The sequence below is a fragment of the Centruroides vittatus genome, unplaced genomic scaffold, assembly GCF_030686945.1.
Source record: "Centruroides vittatus isolate TY-2023 unplaced genomic scaffold, ASM3068694v2 contig_1213, whole genome shotgun sequence".
Lineage (NCBI taxonomy): Eukaryota > Metazoa > Arthropoda > Arachnida > Scorpiones > Buthidae > Centruroides > Centruroides vittatus.
In genome coordinates this window covers 201,599-224,190 of record NW_027120776.1, presented here as the reverse complement: position 1 = coordinate 224,190, position 22,592 = coordinate 201,599, and the positions used below count along the sequence as shown (strand labels likewise).

At 33.2% G+C, this 22,592-nt stretch overlaps 1 protein-coding gene across 3 annotated transcripts in view; it reads right to left on the bottom strand.

The window, feature by feature from the left end:
• Prp4k (Pre-mRNA processing factor 4 kinase) overlaps positions 1–22,592 on the bottom strand; it is a 65,831-nt gene that overhangs the window by 15,492 nt on the left and 27,747 nt on the right. For 2 of the 3 annotated variants that reach the window (XR_010882401.1, XM_067283239.1), the window contains exons 3-9: positions 22,464–22,487; positions 12,446–12,859; positions 9,732–9,854; positions 7,649–7,733; positions 7,455–7,562; positions 3,129–3,249; positions 1,208–1,266 (exon numbers count right to left, since the gene is read on the bottom strand). Coding sequence is in view for 2 of the 3 variants with exons in the window: in XM_067283239.1 (XP_067139340.1) it covers positions 1,208–1,266; positions 3,129–3,249; positions 7,455–7,562; positions 7,649–7,733; positions 9,732–9,854; positions 12,446–12,859; positions 22,464–22,487 (934 nt within the window). In the remaining variant the exon portion in view is untranslated. The remainder of the gene's footprint in view (positions 1–1,207; positions 1,267–3,128; positions 3,250–7,454; positions 7,563–7,648; positions 7,734–9,731; positions 9,855–12,445; positions 12,860–22,463; positions 22,488–22,592) is intronic. The other variant, XM_067283249.1, reaches the window with a different exon arrangement.

Sequence of the window (22,592 nt, the reverse complement as noted above, 5' to 3'; positions counted from 1 at the left end):
AATTAATCAAACCAAAACACATTAATTTGTACTCAAATTCATTTATCTGTCTAACAATTTTATTAAAGATTTGTTATTTAGAAAAAAAAAACAAACTGAAAAATAATATTCAAAATTAATGTGATTTCAGAATTAGCAAAGTTTTATTGTATTTAGTACCCTGTAAGTCAGTTATTCTTCTATAACAGTTATTACAAATGGTAAAATACTATAGAAAAGCAAAATTATTTCAAATACTATAAAGTGTCTTGTTTTAATACATGAATTTTACTTCTTTCTTTAGGTCATTCCATAAAAAAATGTTCTGCTTGAAAATATAGCTACTTTGCCATAAATGTCAACATCTATATCTAATATCAGTATCTAACCAACGAATGAAGTACAGTGGTGGTACCTCGGTATACGTCTGCTTTAGAATACGTCCTGTTTGGATGAAACAAATTTTGCTCGGTATACGACTTAATTCAATTATACGCACCATCTATGAACAAGTAGCACTATCAGTGTACTAGACCAGACTAGACGTTCGCGGTGCCATGGTCTATAACTTTGTTAAATTTCTTTTGATTTTAATTTGTAAGTAAAATTTTATTATTTTTATTAAATTATGAATTGCAAAAAAAGGCAAATGAAAAGCAACAGAAAACTAAAATAATGACTAGAATCACAATGGAACTGAAAAAAGAGATTGTTGAGAAATATGAATGTGGCATGCGTGTTCGAGATTTAGCTGTTGCATACCGTATTCCAAGAACGATGATATCGACAATCGTGAAAAATAAAGACATTATTAAATCTGCTAACATTGCAAAAGGAGTTTAATCAATTCTTAAACAGAGATCGGAGACATTAGATCATGTTGAGAAATTGCTTTTGCTTTCGATAACTGAAAAACAATGTGCTGGCGACAGCGTATCAGAAGCAATTATTTGCGATTATTACTGTAATAACTTTAAAAATGTATAATAAAATTTATTCTTTTATTAATGTGCTCAAACAGTGTTTCAACTATTTTACAACCCCATTAATATACCATATCAAGAGGAGTTTTTTTTACATGAGAATGGATTAATCATTTTTACATTACTTCTTATGGGAAAGGTTGGTTTGGTATATGTCCAAACATCAGGAACGAATTAAGGTCATATACTGAGGTTCCACTGTAATACTACTTAAGTATCTATAAACTACAAATTTCAATACTTACCCCATAACTTTCTGCAAACATGTCTGCTTCTGAAAACATATCCATTCCTTGTTTCTTTTCTATTATAACAATTTACATATAATTAAAATTAACTATTAATTCAATTACTTTAATATTAAAATTTCTCTTTAAATTAAAAAAAATTTGTTAAATATAGAAAAGCATTAACTTTTATTAAATACAATTCAAATCCCATTAAAAACATTAGTTATTACATAAACTGATTTCTAAATTATTGTCACAATTTCCACGATTTATAATTTTCCAACTGGAAACAACAGAAAAAAAATGCTTATGGAATATAATATTGTAACTCAAAATGTTTTATTTGGCAATGCTGTATTTGCCTCATTGATGTCTGGAGGATAATGGTGACATCATACTTCAAAATGGAAATTGTTCAAGAAAAAACAATACACAAACAGATTTTCCAAAATAAAGTCTGTAATCACAATGCAAAGGCATCACATAACTTAGTCAGGAGAAGACCCCCTTTCAGATAATGCTATACAACATTAGTAAAAGCCATTTCAAAAAAATGGTAGTGTTCAGCCCTAAAAATGAACAAAAAGACGGTACTCCGTAGGATGATAAATCTAGGAAGCATTTTCTCAAAGCCCACAAAAAACAATTATACGAGTTTCTTTGCAGTTATAATTGCAGTTCATAACTTTCTTACCCCTGTACCAACAAACTTCAGACTGTGCACAGATGGACAATAAAACGATAATTAAGTAATGAATGTAAAACTAAATCTTTCAGATTACAGGTATACCTCGTCTTACGTCGGTAATTGGTTCCAGGAGAGGAGACGTAAGTCGAAACGTGTAGTCGAATTTACTTGTGTAGTTACGACGTAAGTCGTAGTTTCGACTTACGTCGTAACTAAACGCCAATAATGGAGGAAACGCCAATAATGAGCACTTAAAGACCGCTAAATAAGACGACAACACAGGAACACAGATGTTTTCATGTTTCGTTCTCTAAGATTTATGATGATTATATTAACATTTACTGTAAATATACATATTTTAATATGATTTTATGAGCTTTTAACGCTTTTTTAGTGATATTATGACTTCAATGTTTGTGGCAGATGGATTTAAAGTCGAACCTCACCCGGGTTAAACTTGATTTTTATTTTTCCATATACTTTTTTGACAAATGACGTATAATCGGGAACAACGTAACTCGAGAGCGACGTAACTCGAAGTATACCTGTATTACAATTCTAAGTAAACAAAATCCAGGATTAATGTTTATTATTATTATTACTAGCTGACCCAGCCACGCGTTGTTGTGGCTCAAAATGTATCTATTATAAATGTGTAACACTTCCCCCGTGGGGGGAATTTCAAAAAATCCCTTTTTAGTGTATATTCTGTTGACGTCACCTATTAAAACGCAATTAAAAACGCAAAAAACCGCATGTAAAATAGTATAAATAGAAGCCGAGTTCTTCACGGTAAGCCTTAATCCTGTCCATCTCCCCCCCGTAGGGAGAATTTCGACATGTATATTATATAAAAACACGTGCATATTTGAATGCAACGTTGTGTCAAAATTTCAAAGGAATCTGTAGGAACAAACAAACGTTGTATTTTATTTATATAGGTAGGTAGAAAATGATCTGCTTAGGTCCATTCTCACAGAAAAGCATAATGCCTCACAGAAAAGCAAACTTAGGTCGTCTGAAGTTAGCGCCATCTGTTGGACATAAAAGCCTTAATCCATATATAAATATATTTTTGAAAGGGGGGAAATGGTGATCTTCACATATGCCACAAACCTTCGCGGGAATGTATTAAACAACTTCCCAAAGTTTCATGGCAATCGGATAAATGGTGTGGTAATGCATGAAGGACAAACACACACACACACACACACAGACATACATTCGTTTTTATATATATAGATTTACCTTCAACAGTTGCAGCAGTTTCAACTAACGTTTCTTGTAATCCCATACTTTTTCGTTTTGCCATTATTGATTCTTCAAAATCAATACTTTCAGTTTGCTCTTCCAGAAAATTAGCAGTAGCCTGAAAATATTCAAGTAACTTATTACATTTGCTATTTATTGTAATAATATGTAACAGAATTGTAATTTTATTAAATTATTTTTATCTGATGTTACTTTATGTTTAAATTCAGTTTAATTTCTTCCACAAACTATTACATTCTAATTAAAAATGATTTTTTATTATGTAAGTAAATAGATTTTAAACAACATTTTTTAATTATATTTTTAATATTTATTATATATTATCTAAAAAATTAGTTATTAAAACTGTAACAATTCTTGTTTTCTGAGAATTCTTATGGTTATTTCTGAAACAGTTTGTTATTTTATGCGGAAAGTTTATGCTATTTATCATCATATATAAATGATCATTTAAACTTTATTTGAATATGATGAAACTAATACACTTTCAAGGAGACCAAAAAATGGGGAATAGCAATTCAATTTAATGAGTTTTTTGTAGGATGCATACTTTTCAAATTACTTCAGCAGATCAATTAAAATGGACCAACTTGTATATATAAATCTTTGTAGTTTAATTTATAATTTTCATTATCTTCTGTATCATATTAAAAATCAAACAAACGCTCGGCAATGCTCCGCGGTACCGAGTATGTACGTCATACCTGAATAAAAAATATTCATTGATAAAAAGAAAAGAATCAAACAAACATTCATACAGATTTTGCATCATCAATGATGCACATAAAATACATGATAGCATCATTATCATTTATCATTGCAAAATCTTAAAATATTTTTTTAAAATTTTATTAAATGGATTTTGTTAATGAAAAACTTTCATTACTGATTAATGAAACACTTTCAATTTAAGTAGGTTTTTGCAATTTCTGATCCAAATCTTCAAAATAAAGTAGTAATAATTCTTCTTCTTCCTCAGCTTTTCCCACTCTATGTAGGGTCGCTGTTTCTGATGAGTCGCCTCCACTGCTCCCTGTCTTGGGCTGCCTCCACATTCAGATGCCTCCCTCTCAAGTCCTCCGCCACAAGATCCATCCACCGTCTCCGCGGTCGTCCCCGCCTCCTCCTCCCCCTCACTGACATCTGCATAACCCTTCTTCCCACATACTCTTCTTCTCTTCGTACCACATGACCAAACCACTTCAACCTTGCCTCCTGTATCTTTGCTTCTATGTTCGTAACTTTCACAGTCCCCCTCACACATTCATTTCGAATGTGATCCCTTCTCGTAACCCCACACATCCAGCGGAGCATCCTCATCTCCGCCACCTCCATCCTTTTGACATGGGTTTTCCTCAAGCTCACAGTCTCAATAGCATACAGCATAGCTGGTCTCACCACCACCCGATAAACTTTCCCTTTCAACCTAAGCGGCACCCTCTTATCACATAACACACCTGACATATCCCTCCAATTCCTCCAGCCAGCCTGAATCCTGCCTGTCACCTCCTTATCCACACCTCCATCCTCCGCCACAGTTGACCCCAGGTACTTAAAGGTATTGACTCTGCGAAATACGTCTCCCCTCAACTCCAGATCCCTCTCCCGGGCACTATCCACCTCCCCACTACACATATACACTGTTTTACTCCTACTCACCCTCAAGCCCCTCCCTTCCAACGTGCCCAACCACCTTTCCAATTTAACCCTCAGCTCCTCTTTAGTCTCGGCGCACAGAACGATATCATCTGCATACAACATGGTCCAAGGCGCCTCTTCTCTGACCCCGTCCGTGATCACCTCCATCAGCATGTTAAACAAGAAGGGGCTCAGTGCTGACCCCTGATGTAAACCAACTCCCACCTTGAAGCACCGGGACACTCCAACACAGCTCCTAACCTTTGTGGCCACATCCCTATACAGTTCCTGTATCAATCTAACATACTTTTCAGGAACTAGCTTTTCCCTTAGACACCTCCAGAGTTCTTGTCTAGGCACCGTATCATAAGCTTTCTCCAGGTCAATGAATGCCATATGCAGCTGGGTTTGCTTCTCCCAATATTTTTCCAACATTTGCCGAAGGGCAAAAATGGCATCGACTGTTGACCGTCCTGGCATGAATCCAAACTGCTCTCCTGCAATGGTCACCTCTGCTCTCAACCTTCTGTCTAAAACCCTTTCCAAAATCTTCATCGTGTGGGACATCAACTTTATTCCTCTATAGTTTTTACACTCTTGAACATCCCCTTTTCCTTTGTAGATAGGTACAAGTATACTTTCTCTCCATTCGTTAGGTATTTCCTCCTGCTCAAAGACTTTTTTGAATAGGTCCCATAGCAGGTCAATGCCCTTCCTCCCCAATGACTTCCACACCTCTACAGGAATTCCATCCGGGCCCTCCGCTTTACCGTTCTTCATCCTCTTTAGGGCCCTTTCCACTTCTTCTCTGGTTACCATCTGTACCATGCCCATGTTTTGGCTTCCTTCCTCTCTGTTCTTTGTTTCATTCTCTGTATTCAAAAGTCCCTCAAAGTATGCCCTCCATCCTTCTCGTATGTCGTTCTCCCTTCGAAGGACCGTCCCCGTCGTGTCCTTGATCTGCCTTACATGCGAGATGTCCTTCGTTGCCCTATTCCTGATTTTGGCTAAACGATATATTTTCTTCTGTCCTTCCCTTGTATCCAACTCCTCGTATAAATTCGCATATGCTCCTGCCTTTGCCTGTGCCACTACTCTCTTAGCTTCACGCTTTGCCGTTTTATACGCAAATCTATCTTCCTCAGTACGTGACCTGTCCCACTTCCGTTTTGCCTCCTTCTTTACCTGAACAACTTGTTGCACATTTTCATTCCACCACCAACCTTCCTTTTGCACCCTAATCTTTCCAGATGTTACACCAAGCACCTCCTCCGCACAGTTCCTGATAGCCTGGGCATTATATGCCCACCAGTCCTGCACCCCCTCCCATTCTTGCGAGATTTGTAGCAGCACCCTCTCCACATACTCCGCCCTCGCCCTCTCCTCCCTCAAACGAAACCACTTGATTTTCTTCATCTGTGTATTTCCACTTTTCCTATACATTCTTAACTTCATGTCTATGCACATCAACCGATGTTGCGCCGATACCTGATCTGTTGGTATAACCTTACAGTTTATCACCGTCGCAAGGTGCTCTCGTCTAGTAAGGATATAGTCAATCTGCGAACTATGAGGCCCACTGTTGAAAGTTATCAGATGACTTTCCTGCTTGGTGAAAAACGAATTCACAATCCCCAGATCAAAAGCCACAGCAAAACCCAATATACTCTCCCCCTCCTTGTTGGGTTCCCCAACCCCATGGCCTCCATGGATCCTTTCATAGCCCATGTTCCGCCCCCCTATGTGCCCATTGAAGTCGCCTCCCACAATTACTCTCTCCCCTCCTTCCAGTGTCCTCATTTCTTCATCCAATTCACTCCAAAAACATTCTTTCTCCTCTGTTGCACATCCTACCTGGGGTGCGTACACACTAAACACCACAAGTAGATCATCTCCAAAACTCAGTTTCATTCGCATCATCCTATCACCTCTCCTGTACACCTCTAGTACCTCGCTCCTCCACTTGCCAGCCACCACTATTCCAACCCCATTTCTTCCATTCCTGTTTGCACTGCTATAAAACAATTTACATCCATCTCCAAGTTCCTTCGCCTTGTCTCCCCTCCACCTCGTTTCTTGCACGCACAGTACATCAATCCTCCTTCTCCGCATCATATCCACCACCTCCATTCCTCTTCCCGTCATACTTCCCACATTCAGTGTTCCCACTCTCAACACCTTTTCCTCATGTAGGGCTTGCTTCTTTAACCTCATCCGCCACTGGTGAGGTAGCCCTTGCCCACTTTTCGCAGTTTTAGGGCGATCTAGCTGCGCGTCGCCTACAGGGTTCGCCCTAGTTCTCCTTCTATCACAGTTTCTGAGACTCATCATGTAGTTTTGGCAAGATGTTTTACGGCCGGATGCCCTTCCTGACGCCAACCCTCCTCCTTTATCCGGGCTTGGGACCGGCAACAGCCATTTTCAGGGCTGCGTAAAAGTCAATAAATATTCGATAAAATCGATTAATTTCACTTCGAACGAATTTCAACGAATTTCAACTAATTTAAACGATTTTCGAACGATTTTAAAATAAAGTAGTAATAATTATTAAATAAAAATAAATAAAATTTTGTATGTAAGCTATAAACAATAAAATTTACAATTAACTATACATTTCTTATAATTCAAATATAAAATAATAATATATTCTAATATAAATTTTACCTGATCGGCAATAATAATCGAATCAGGTGTATTTGTACCGCTCTCGTCTGATTGAACGGGTGTCGACAGACCACTTCCAACGTTCTGTTGTGGTGCAACACCTAATCTCTAAATAAATAAAAAATATATATACAGACAAATTATCATTCTTTTAATTATTCAACAAATGTATTATTAAAATACGAATAATTTACTTTGAGCAGTTCTTGACGTTGTTGTCTGCGTTTAGCAATCAACGCTTCTTCATCTTCTTCTTCATCAAGATCTATATCACGTTCCCTGAAATTAAATTATTTCATTGTCTCAGGGGTGATTTTCAAGAAACTTATCTTCATTGATAATTTATTTATAAAATTTTACAAACGTTTATGCTTAATATTTAAGTAATTAAAGTAAGTAATTTAGTTTTATCCTTTGAAGAATTATTTACATTGAAAGTATCAATACATTTAATCTTATAAGGAGAACAGGATCTGTTACAGATATACATTACATAATTGTTTGTTTTAAAATATCAAAATAAACAAGACATATTTGTCTATGTTGTGCAAATATATATTCAGAATTTGGAAGCAAATACAACAATTCGGTTCACTAACAAACCTTTGAACGCCATATCTGTCCTGATTGCCATACAATAATTCAACTGCTGAGCAAGCTACAAGGCAAGAGCCAGCCACAGATTAGAGAGAGACATATACAATCAACTCCATATACTTCCTGCTTTAAAGGAAGTCAACAGACCAACCGATCAATAACAGGACTACAAATTCAAAAGTTAGTGGCACCAAAATTGCTTCGGGTCATGAGATAACACGACATAAACCAACAATTACGTTGTTATTCAAACTAGATTTCAATGCGCATGCGAGTAAGTTACTACTTCAGTTATTTGGTAACCGAATTTAAACGAAATTAATAAAAACCGCACTAATTAACATTTGCATAATATAAATGAATCCGTGTTTAAAGGTGCCTAACTCAAATTAAATAATAAAAATTTATTAATATCATTTTTTTTATTATAATATTAATATTTATTAAGACTAGGTAGCCAGTTAATTTAAACTAAACATAATAAAACACTGGTTTTTTACACCAAAATCAAAACTAAAATTAAAAATAAATAAATTTTAAATTAAAATCAAAATTAATTTAAGTCAAAGCAATTGAAGCATAATATTTCAGAAAGTGTGGATGAACATAGTAGTACTTGTTGGTCTTGACTGATTTAATTATTATAATTTCGTCCAGGCAGAGTTGAGTCTCTATTTATAGCACTTTCTTTTGTAAAGTGATGGTTTTGGCTTTATTTGGCAGTGATGAAACATTTTGCTTTTAATACTCATATATATAATGGATATAATGTAATAGCTGTATGCTTTGGTGAATGAAAATATAGCTAAAAAGGTTTAAAAACTGCTTTGTTTGGGGGGGGAATTGGAAACAAATTAGTCCATTTTATATCATTTCTTATGAAAAAATCTGTTTCAGTTTGAGAACGAATTGGTTTTCAAACAACTTTCAGGAACAAATCAAGTTCAAACCCGAAGGTTTGACTGTATTATAAATGATAAGGTGGTAACACAGTCTCATAAATGTAGCAGGGTTTACCATCACTGCAAACTGTTACTTCAACATAAAACTTTGGCATCCCAACTTAGTGCACAAGCCAAGAATAATCCTTTAGTTACTTCGAGATTAAAGAAAGGAGAATAATGACAACAGACAATAAAAGCAATGGTTTCAAAACCAAAATGACACATGCTATGGTGTCACCAACAGAGTCAGACAGGTATAAGACTATGAATAAACTTAAGCAGTTTTACAATGGAAATGACAGATGGTAGATGCAAACCTAGCACAAAATTTACCTATGCTCAGTGAGAAGCTGATTGCTTCACATTATAACCACCTTACTGTAGTATGTTGTATTACTGTTTTCGGTCCTACAAGTGTCCATCACACAGAGATTTCACTGTATATGCAATTACAAGTTTCAGAACGAGAATTTATATTCAAATCACAATCCAAACAAATCATATTCTGATTTTAATTCTTTTAATTCTAATCCGTATACCAGAAATTTGATTTCATTTTCATACTAAATGATCAACTTCCACTTTGATTTCAAAATATTTTGTTACAAAGAATACAAACTAACTATATATATAGAGATGAAAACATAAAATAAATCAAGAACTTTGATATTTAAATATTCTCTTAAATGGCACGGTATTTAAAAAAACGAAAAATTACAAAAAATTTAATACGTACATATCCGACGAGCCATCGGACATCACCATTCCTTCGGAAAGACTATCTTTGTATTTATCTCTTGCTTTTTCTTTGCGACTTTGCTGCCTTTCTTTGCTATTACCTCTATGACTGTAACGATCTCTGTTAACAAATAAAATTCAATATGATTTTATTTAGCAACACACTCAAATATTTGTCATTTAAACAAACTTTATTTTAAAGTGAAATAGTCACTAAAAAGCTAAAGCATAATAAAATCTATGTCACAAAATTTAATTACTTATATATTAAAAACTGATAAAAGGTAAAACGGTCTCTTCGAGAATCTTTTCACGTAAAAAATCAAGATGTATTTATCATGCTAGCCTTTCGTTTTAATTTAATAATTTGCTAGCTAGGAAGTGAATTGTTGTTACAAATTTTTAAAAAATCACTTTTAAAAATGTATGTTTTTAATTAGACAGACAGTTCAGTACTTAAAAAAGGCAAGTTTAAATTGAAAATGGTAATAATAAATCAATCATTCTCATAAAACACATCCCCTCCTCATCTAGTACTCATTAGTACATAATTAGTCATCCAAACAAGTTTGAATCTATTTGAATGTTATTACTGGAACTGACAGTTTATTGGAAATGTTATTTTTTTTATTACGTCAATCAAAACAATAAAAATTTACACTATTAATTTGTACTGTTTTATGAAAATTCGTAATGTAATTTGTAAAAAAAATCATACTATTAAATTACATTTTTCTGATATTTTGTTTCCCACACATATACTTAAAAGATTTATAACACTTTCTGAACCCGTTTTAATCAGTCAACATTAACCTATCACTGCATTTAAAAAATGTCAATTACTTATTTGACAAGATTTAAAGATCAAATGCATTATAATTTATGATATTAATTCAAATATAGTATTTATAAATTATAATAAAAATTTTTTTAAAAAGTCAATTCCATGAACTATATAATCCTTTTTTAAAATTCATTTTATTTAGTTACACATTTACAAAAAACAAATTTATATGCAACCACCATTCTTTTATAAAGTGAAGTAAGTGTGAACTTAATGTATTAATTTAAGATAAATTTGTAACCTATGAATCTCTTCAATGCAACTAAGATACTAATATTAGGCAATTTTCATTGATGTATGACTATATAATGAGCACACTTTCGAGATGACAATTCTGCTGGTTCCATTAATAATTCTTAAAAATCCTTTACAACATAGCATTGAATTTATTTAATAAACTACTGCTTTATGTTTGCTTTCACTAAGGGAAAAATATTAGTTCATTTAATAAAATGTTTGCCATGTTAGGGTGCGACTATGCAGATGCGATCAAGCAAATTTTCCAAGTGAGCAAGAATATGTGGCAAGAAGAGGTGATGATATTTCAAGCTCTGGTTTATTATGACCACACAGACAAGAACCTGAAACGTCATCACTTCTTCTCGCCGCAAATTCTCGCTCTCTCAGAAAATCCGCTCGCTCGCATCTGCATAGTCGCACCCTTAAGTAGACATGTTCAAAAATGTCAGTTATATAACCTAATCGATTTTATTTGACTATTATTGACACTAAGAGCTGTTTTTGAATAGCTTACAAACCTATGAATAAACAATATCAACACTATCATAAGTTTCAAATTATGTTTCGTTATCCAATTACAGTAAACATCTATCTATTCTTTAAACAACAATAAAAATAATTATATTGTATATATTTACAAGTTGAATCCTGCAAACTCAACTCAATGTGGACTGAAAAAGTGCTAAGTTACCAATAATGACGAGTTTTACAGTATAGCAATATGTTAGTCTAAATAGCAGACTTTTCATAAAAGACTTTTATATGCAAATTCCTATACATATTAACTACGTACCAATAGTGACTGTTCCTATTCGTTACTAAATTTTAATTTTAAAAAATATTGGTTATTCAGTGGCTATTTTCAAATTAGTGCCATTTACCTTGTGACATTTTGCAGCAGTACATTGGACAAAGGATTATATTCTTTGTTAACACATAAAACTAATGCTGTTATCAAGTGTTGCCAGCAAAGAATGATAACACAAGGATCAAAAGGGTTAAGTTAGAGGTGAAAATTAGATTACTTTTTCTGTTTTTGGAATGACACAACAAGTTTTATGTATTTTCGAATTACCAAAAGTTGAGTTTCCAGGACTCTACTGTAATATGCAATATAATTATCGCATTTCTACACTTACTCTTATAGATGGAGCAGCACTACAATCAGGCAAAGTACCTAAAAACACTATTTTTGAAAAAATTTTATACTATCAAGAGTATTTTTTTTTAGTTTGGCTTTTTATTTTGTCACTAAACAGTTACTTCAGCACATGTAAATTTAATTTACATTGACACAGCAGTCCAGGGCTCTTAAGTCAAAAGCAAGCTGGCACACATAAGAGCAGGCTCCTATATGTGAGATAATGCTCTTACAAGCAAAGCAAGATGCATGTTTCAAAAATGCAAAACCAAGCGAGCATGATCTTATCTGTGCAGAAATACAGTACTTAATAATAATTTACATGTCTTTTTATATATACAAAATTATATTTAGTAGGATTTTGTGTGTTAATTCATAGATTTTATCAAGCTTCAAAATTATAAAATATGTCAAGCAAAGAAAATAATAATAATCATTGTACTATTTTTAATTTTTCATTTGATCAAATATACTTCTTTCGTCTTACCTAGTTCTGGTTCTTCTATCACGATCCGATCTAGAACTCCTATCAAAATTTCTCCTATATGGACTGTCTGCTCTCGATCCTCGACGCCAAGGACTCCGATTTCTTACTGGACTTCTGGATTTATAATTTCTTGACGGACTTCTAGAGTGATGCGATCCTGGCGATCTACTTCTCCTCATATATGATTTCGGAGGAGTCGATTGCCGGAGTGGAGAACGATAATCTCTGCGTGGTGAATGAGATTTACTTTCAGAACTGGGTAACCAAGGAGACCTACTTCTACCATGAATAACTACTTCTTCTCTTCTCATACATCTTGCACTATTCCTTAAAGGGGATTTTGACGATCTAGATCGATCAAACCTTTTAACAGGTGATCTATCTCTACTTCTTCTATCTCTACGATGTTTATCCCTAGAAAAGCATATATATAATTTTAGAAATATTCAAACATTCTGACTTCAAAGGTAAGTATCGTAACCTAAGTAGACTTAACATTCTTAAATTGTTGTAAATACAGAATGTCTGAATAGATACGTGTAACTTTCTCACTGCGTAGTAACTTTAATGCTGTTACAAAGTATTAAGAGACCTGTAAGTTGTATTTCGCACATTTCCATTTTGTACTATTCTCTGGAGTGCATGGAAGGAACACATATATGTGAGCACTCTAGAGGGGCTGAAGATGACAATTACACATTGCGTCAAACAGATCATTCTTGCCACCCTCTAAAATGCAGCATCATGTGCAGTCATGGCTTCAGGTCTCTAGAACAGTGTTTTTCAACCACCGGTCCATGGACTGGTGCTGGTCTGTGAAAAAATTCACTAGTCCACAGAAAAATATTTGACCACACTGATGCTGGCACAATTAATTGTGTGACATTTAATCAGTAATCTAGGGTTACTATACATACTTTGTTACATATGGTAACTCTACATAATACACAAGCTTAATAAATATGAATAATTCAGTCACATAATTACTGGTCCACATAAAATTATCCAGAATGTTACTAGTCAATGATGAGAAAAAGGTTGAAAAATACTGTTCTAAGAGACACCTCCAGCATTTAATGAAGGAGAAACTGCAATATCTTATGTAAAACTTCATTTTTATTAAAATTTTTCACTGCGCAGTAACTTTTTGGACACCTTGCATATTAATTCAATTCAAACACCACACAACAGAATAACAATCTGTATGTTTCCATAAAAGAAAAGGAAGGTAATACAAAAAGATAAGCAAAGAAATTTACAAAATAACATCAAATTAAAATTTATCTGGAATTCTTTGTTGTTGTAATAACTTTAGAAAAATAGTAAGCATCATAGCTATATATACCTTATTTAAGTCTGTAAAGCAGACGTTTATATAAAAATAATTCTATAAATACATGTAGCATTTCCACCCACATACATAAATTGAAAATCTATAAAGAATTCCATCAAAATCAAAAAACCTGCAACTAAATATTTGTACTCATAATATAACCCAAATTAAAATAAATCAATGACATACGATATAACATACAATGTTACAAACAGCTGTTTAATTTTAAATGTTATTTGTTTATCCTGAACAACATATATTTTTATCAAATTTATTTAACCTTCCTTATATACCTTAAATGTTATAAAACAAGTTTTTAATTGCATATAAAAAAAATGTTATTCATTATAAATACTTTTTTCTCCCAACCTTAAAGTCAGAATTATAGAATAAAAACATTATTATTATTGTAAATGAATAAAACATTAAATTTACTTATATAAAATTGAGAAATCGCCACCAAAACTCCTTACCTTTAGATTTAAATCTTATCCTATTTTTACTCAGATTCTATCTTAAGGAATGATTTTTAAATGTATATATTATATTGGTAGATACTCACATTAAATTCTTTATATTGTTTATTATAATATATAAAATAAAACACAACTTAATTTTGCATTACAGTAGAGCATCGATTATCCGACTTAATTGGGGACTGGGGTTGATCGGATAACCGAAAAGTATGAAAAAATACATTATTAGTATTAGGCCTGGTTTAAATACTAGCCTCCCTTTCATGGAGGAGCCAGTGCTGCCAGCTAAAACATGCAAAAATTTAACAAAAATAATATTAAAGTAGCCAAGACATAACCAAATATCGTAGCTCCACATCACTAGCGGACATTTGAATTTACTGACTAGAACGCGGTCGGTTAATCGGGGGTCGGATAATCGATGCTCTACTGTAATTCCTTTCAGTTAATTTTAAACCTGGTTCGTTTATGAAAGTTTTACAAACAAAATTTATTTAAAGGATTACTTAAGAATGTTGTTATAAACACTATTTACCATTAAAATTTTCCCCAAAAGCCTATCTTGATATTTTTTAAAATATTTTTTAGTTTAATTTTATAATTATTTAACAAATTAAGACTATAGCCACTCCTCACTTAACGACCGAGTTCCATTCCTACGACTAGGTCGTCGAGCAAATTAGTTGCTAAATAAGCTTAATAATTTTTATTTCTTCTAGACAAAGAAAAGGTCTAAAGGAAACTCTGACTTGATAACCTTGTTTTAATTTTCATCTTCTTCTTGTTCCGTAATATGTAAGATGTTGTTAAACAGGTAAGTCGTTAAGTGAGGAGTGGATTAAATTGCATGCAATAAACTTGCAATATATTGTCTCTTATGAACTTTTTTTAATCAGTATAGCAATGAATACTCAGAAGTATCTTTTTTTACATAAGCATTTTTTTAAAAATCCCTTATAATACCCCATTTGATAAATTTCTGGCACTTTTCTCTGATCCATCATGTCTTTAAATCACTTTTTAAAACAAAGAAAAACAACTGAGGTCATTTATAATAAGGTATAGAAACTGAACAAATTAATACTACAATTAATAAGGTTTGTTTGCCAAATGTGCATTAAATTAATCTTTTAAAATAATTAATTCAATATTCATTTGTATACAACTTTTTAATAATTTATGAAAGATTTAAAAAAATGACATATTTCATTTATTGATTAATTGGGCCTAATTAAAAGAGAAAAATCAAATGTTTTTTTTAAATTTAGACAATAATAGTAATAAAAATCATCATCATCATAATTTTTTTTTTATTAGCAGCAATAAGGGTTGCTCTCAAGGGCGTCGCCAGAGGAGGGGCAGAGAGGCAGTTGCCCCTCCCTAGACATGCGAAAAAAATTATTTAAATGCTAAGTCATTTATTGCCCGATTTATAATTCCCGCGTGATGCGACCTGAAACGCACGCCTATGCGTGTTTATGTTAAATGTAAAAACGATGCCATGCATTTGTAATAAATATAATTTTTTTAAATCATAAAGTGACATATCTTTTCTATAATAAGGAAGATATTATAAAAGAAGTAAAAGAAGCAGAAGCATATAGTGTATTAGCAGATGAAACAGCTGACATTTCTGGAACAAAACAGTTATCTATTGGACTGCGTTATTTTCATGAGAAAAACAACGAACTCCAAGAAGTGTTTGTTGGATTTGTCGAGCTAAACGGTCTGGATGCGAAATCTATCACACAAACCATTGATGAATTTTTGACAAAAGAAGAACTTATTCCAGTAAAATGCGTTGGATTAGGATTTGATGGTTGTTCGACAATGTCCGAAAAAGAAGGTGGTGTACAAGCAATCTTACGCAAAAAATACACTGAAGCTTTGTTCTTTCATTGTTGATGTTCTAAAAGAAACGAAAACTTTCTTTCCTGAAACAAGTAAAGCGCAAAAATTTTGATTACTCTACCGTGCACAACATGTACTGTAGAGCGATCCTTTAGCAGCCTGAGACGGATAAAAACCTGGCTAAGAAGTACCATGGTGGAAAGTCGCCTCAATGGTCTTGCTATGATGAGTGTCCATAGAAAGATCATCAATGAGAACATAAAGGATTTTAATAATAAAGTAGTAGAAAAATTCACCAAAAACCCAAGAAGATTATGTTTTAATTAAAATAATCTTCTTAAGCTTCTTAAAATTTATGAATCGTTTTTATTTTACCTACATACAATTCATATCCTCTATCAATTTATATCATCTTGCCCCCCCTGGCCCATTGGCTGGCAACGCCCTTGGTTGCTCTCCATTGCAGAGGCTACAGTTATAATAAAATATATTTATTACCTAATTGTAATTACTTTAAATTAATAGTAAATATTGTTATTAATAAACTAAGTTACAAATAACAACCTCTTAGGAACCAATAATGACCCTGTCGGAAATCCTGTTCACATTTTTAAAGTTTATTTAAATTTTGCCTGAAATCTTGAACATAAGTTTATTGGACTATTACTGATATTTTGAACATTTTATGTTTAACTAATAGTTCTTTACGGCCTTTTATTAAAATGCAACATAGAAACATCATTGGAATTACACCAGTAATAATTATTAACTAAAAAATTAACATTTCTGATAAATAATATTATTGTAATATTATTTATCAGAAATAATATTTATGTAATCTTAATTAAATAATTAACCCTTTTTTACATTTGTCCTTACAAACTCTCATGTGTAACTGATGTAAGAATGTACATAATTTTCAATGGGATATTACACAGTTAGTAAAATGTATTCATATTTTCAATTGTTTTTTATTTTCAAATGAAACATATGATTTTACAGAGGACTACAACAGATTATTAAATTTGATTGCCAGTAATTTTTCTTGTTCAATGTATTACTTGGACAATGTATACATCAAGCATGTTAAATCTGTTTATCATTATTAAACTTCAGCCAACAAATAAAACTATTAAATTATTTTAAATAAAATGGAAAGATCCAAAATTAATCTGTTTCATAGTAAAGTACATAACAAAGTACAGTTCCCTCTGCTTGGAACAATTTAAAAAGAAAAATAACAAGAAAAATTTTAACCAAAGTCAATTTATTGACTTCATCGTTTGTAATACGTGGTACGATCCAAAAGTTTGGGGACTGCAGTAATCTATAACAACAAAGCACGTATTTGAAGTTACAGCGTATGAAATGGATTCTACCAAACCACCTCTACGTGTTTGGGTTAATTTCACCCATGTCATGTGATTAAACCGCGAGCGCTGCTGTTTTTTTCCGGAGATGTTTACCTTTGTCCTGCGACGTAATAAAAGTGGAGTTTCAAGAACAACCTCCAACATTAAATTTTGTCAGCATTTAGATAAAACACTTACGGAGACTTTAAAATTGCTAAGAAAGGTGTACGATGATTCTACCATGGCAAAGTCGAAATGTTGGAAGTTGTTCTTGAAACTCCACTTTTATTACGTCGCAGAACAACGGTAACCATCTCCGGAAAAAAACAGCAGTGCTCGCGGTTTAATCACATGACATGGGTGAAATTAACCCAAACACGTAGAGGTGGTTTGGTAGAATCCATTTCATACGCTGTAACTTCAAATACGTGCTTTTGTTGTCATAGATTACTGCAGTCCCCAAACTTTTGGATTGTACCATGTATATTGATGAATTTATTAATTTATTTTAGTTGTAAATAAATGTATTTATGATTTTTGACAATGGACAAAAATGTAATAAATTCCATTTAATGCTTTGAATTTATTTAACTTAGTAACAAAATGATCCAAAATTACCATTCCATGAAAATATCATTCCCAATAATCACATTCAGTTATTCAGTTATCAGTTATTGCCAATATACTATACTTTTTTCTGAAATCTTATTGTTAGTTTTTGTTAGGAAGTTGTAAATGAAACCCTTAAACTTGAAATCATCGCACCCTCTCCTCTGGATGGATGATCTAACTGGTGTAAACCCCCATTAAGTGGACATTGTTCCTCTTGCTTTCTGTAAAATAAATATGCGTTGTGTTTTTTTTCCCTGCATCTTGTATTCATTTCTTCATGTTACCTTCGACACAACCTTACATTAATTCACATCCTAAGATAGTTGCAGAGAGTGGTTGGGTTTAATGATCGAGGTATATCATATGAAGAGAATCGAGTAAGTGATATATTCCCGCTTGCTAACGAAACGTATAATCTGTTTGAATGATGCCATGAATAGTGTGGGGATGCAGCACATAGACAAACTCAATGATGGTAAATACGAAACATGGAAGTTACAAATGCATAGCATACTTATTTGTAATGAACTTTGGCCGTATGTAAATGGATCCATAGAAAAACCAAACGCTGATCCCAGTCGACTAGATTAGCTAAGAAAAGATGAAAAGGCTCTGGCATTAATTTTACTAGGCATTAAGCAGAACCAGTTATGCCACATAAAGAGGACAGAAACTTCCAAAGAAACATGGGATGAGTTGGAAAGGATACATAAATCGAAAGGTCCAATTAAAAAAGCAGTACTATACAGACAACTTTATCAGATAAAAAAGGGAACTGAACAATCAATGTTGAGACATGTAACAATTTATGGAAAAAGCTGAACAATTGGAAGAAGCTGATATCCCAATTCTGAGTGAGTTACTATCTATAATGTTATTAAATTCATCGCCCGACAAATACAAAACATTTCGAATTGCCATCGAGTCCAGAGACAATATACCAAAGCCTGACTTGTTAAAAATAAAACTAATTGAAGAAGAAATAAGACAACAAGAGAAGAAGGAATTTGCAGTCAAACAGAGTGCACTATACAAAGGATCAAAACAGAGGAAAACTCCTTCCCAACAGAACTACATAAAAAGGAAATAATCGTCTTCCTTTGCAATTCACAGAAACATGTTACATTTGTGGTAAGCCAGGCCATCGTACAGCGGAATGTAGAAATAACAATAGATATTTGCAAAGAAACAGCACACACAGAAAGAATGATGCTATGGTAGTCACAGTACAAACAGCCCAAATGCCAAACTCAACAGACTGATGTCTTGATAGTGGAGCCACCATACATATGTGTAATGATTGTACAAAATTTATAGAGATAGATAGAGATCTCCACAAAGAAATACAAACCGCGGAAAAGATGCATTAAAATTTGTTGGAACGGGATCAATTAATGTAAGCGTGCATGTCAACAACACCAAAAATACAATTAAGCTAAAAGACGTCATGGCTGTTCCAGATTTGAAAAATAATTTGATATCAGTCCCTAAAATAACAGAACATAGATATTCTGTCACATTCAAAAGAGAATCAGCAACTGTTACTTGCCAAGATGGTTCCATCACCATGATAGCAAAGAAAAGAGATCAACTATATATAGTACAGATGAAACCAGATGCAGCATTGAATGCCAAAGAAACTGGAAGTGACAATCTTATGAGATGGCATCAATGACTTGGTCATCTAAACGTCAACGACCTAAAGAAATTAGCAAACAAAAAAAAATGGTAGCCAGAAAAACATTGGAACAAACCCAAGATAGAATTGATTATGAGATAAGCTACAAAGGAAAGATTCACCAATTACCCTTTAAGTCGTCCGACACAAGAGAGAAAAATACGCTGGGATTAATGTAGTCTGATGTATGTCCAATGAGTGTGGAATCCCTAAGTATTTTGTGACATTCATTGACGACAAGACACATTACATTGAGTTAACAATGCTTAGACACCAATCTGAAGTACTTAACGCATTTAAATACTATAAGGAAAGGGTTGAAAATGAAACTGGTCAGAGAATCAAAAGGCTTCTTACTGACAACACAAAAAAATACTTATCACAAAAATTTACAAGCTATTTCTTATTCCTTTTTCTTCAAGAAAAAGGAATAAGGAGGCAATTAACAGTCAAGCATACTCCTCAGCAAAATGGGATAGCAGAACGAGCAAACAGAACTCTCGTTGAGATGGCAAGATGTATGATGGGTCAATCCAAGGTACCTCAGAGTTTATGGGCAGAAGTCATCAATGCAGCAGCCTATATAAGAAATCGTTGTCCCACTAAAGCTTTAGAAGAAGAAACTCCATTCGAATTGTGGACTGGAAATAAACCCTATGTTGGATTTATAAGAATTTTCAGCAGCAAAGCAATTGCTCTGCAAAAGGGGCATATAAGAGAAACAAATTTGAACCAAAAGGAAAAGAATACATTCTAGTTGGCTATTCACAAGAGTCAAAGGCATACTGACTTTGGGAGCAAGGGACCAAAACTGTCATAAAGGTTTGAGATGTGTGTTTCGTCGAAAAATTAGAAACTGAAAATAAACAGAACTTGTTTAGCGTACCTTTAGATTTAATACCGACCATGAAAAACATTGAAGTTGATAAAAGTAATGTGCCTTTTACATATATGCAAAACAAAAATATTCCTACGCATGATAATGAAACATCAAATTCACAACCGAAACACAAAGCAGGACATCCATGTTTAATTAGAAGTGTAAAGCCTGGAAAACCAAGGAAGGTAGCAGATTTTGCAAAATGCAGCCAGCTGTCAAATCCTACAAGTGCAAAAGAAGCATTAAGCCAAGAAGATAAAGCAGAATGGTCAAATGCCATGGATTCAGTCCTTAATGGAAAATAATACATAGGAATTAGTCCCTCGTCCAAAGAACAAAAGAATAATTTCAAATAAATGGGTATATAAAATAAGAACACAGGATGGCACTGTTGATTGCTACAAAGCCAAATTAGTTGCATGTGGATATGAGCAGAGAGAAGAAATTGACTTTGAAGAAGTATTCACTCCAGTAGCAAGATATGAAATGATCTGAGCATTCCTCGCTGGATGTGTAGAAAAGAAAATGCACGTGCACCAAATGGATGTGATCACAGCTTTCATACAAGGGGATTTAACAGAAGAAATATATATGGAGTAACCAGAACACTTCAAAACAAAAGGACAAGATAAAGTATGCCTTTAATTAAAGCCCTATACAGATTAAAACAGGCAGGACGTGAATGGTACAAGTGATTAGACAGCTACCTGCTAAATATAGGCATGAAAAGAACAAAAAAAAACTAAAATTACAAGTAAACTTCAGAAATAGCCCTAACTGGCAACCCATCTTATAAAAACTAACAAAGAAAAAAACATATGATAAGTAACCAATGTAAACTCACATATAAATGTCAAACTTGCAATAAAAGACCTTATGCATAGTATGCTGATAGCATGCATTCTATGCATAAAGTCCAATCTGCCATTTCTATAATTCACCAGAATCATATATGAGGTGTACCCAGAAAAGTAAGTACTGTCTGCATCTCTCTCTCATGCATTTTGGCAATGTCAAGATCATGCATGCATAGTTACTTCTTCCACTAAAGAATGAAGTAACTGAGCCATATATGTTTTTCTTGTTCATGTTGAAGATCACTAAGCATACGTTATAATGTTCAAAATAATTGAGTGGCCCACCAGCTGTGAAATACAATTGGTAATTAGGTTTTTGAATGAGAGAAATGTTCAACCACATAAAATTCATCAGCAAATTTGTGAAATTTACAAACCAATTGTGATAAGTAAAGGTATGGTGAGAAAGTGGGTTAAAGGAAAGACAATGTTCCTGACAAACAAGGACCATAGTGGCTGCCCATCCCTGGACTTGCTGCACAATGTCAAAGAGAAGATTTGTTCCAGTACAGTTCAAAATTTCTGATTTGTCTCTACAATTTCCTGACATTTCAATATCTTTGCTGCACGAAATTGTGACTAAACACTTTCATTTCAAAAAGTTGTGTTTGAGATGGGTGCCGAAACAATAATGGACATTCACAAAACAAAATACATTGGATAAGCTTTAGAACTTTTGCAGCAATACAAAGGGAAAGAAAATAATTTTTTAAAAATAATCATCACTGGTGATGAAATGTGGATATGCCAAGTGACACCAGAAAGCAAACAACAATTACTGCAACCTCCAGAAATGATCAGTCACAGGTGGTGGAATGCTATGAACAGGTTATCTTCAATTTAGTGTCAAGATATGATAAGTGCCCCAATTTACATGGCAATTATGTTGAAAAGTAGCTTAAGCTATGTATAACTTAATTGTAATTAAATAATTTTTGTTTCAATTGCCTACTATTTTAAATAGCTAAATGGTACTTACTTTCTGGACACATCTCGCATATACCTTAATAAATACATAAAGCATTTTTCAGATTAAATTGAAGTTGATAAAAATACATAAAATTATAAAATAAAAATTTTCTAAATGTAACTTTAATAATTAGAACAG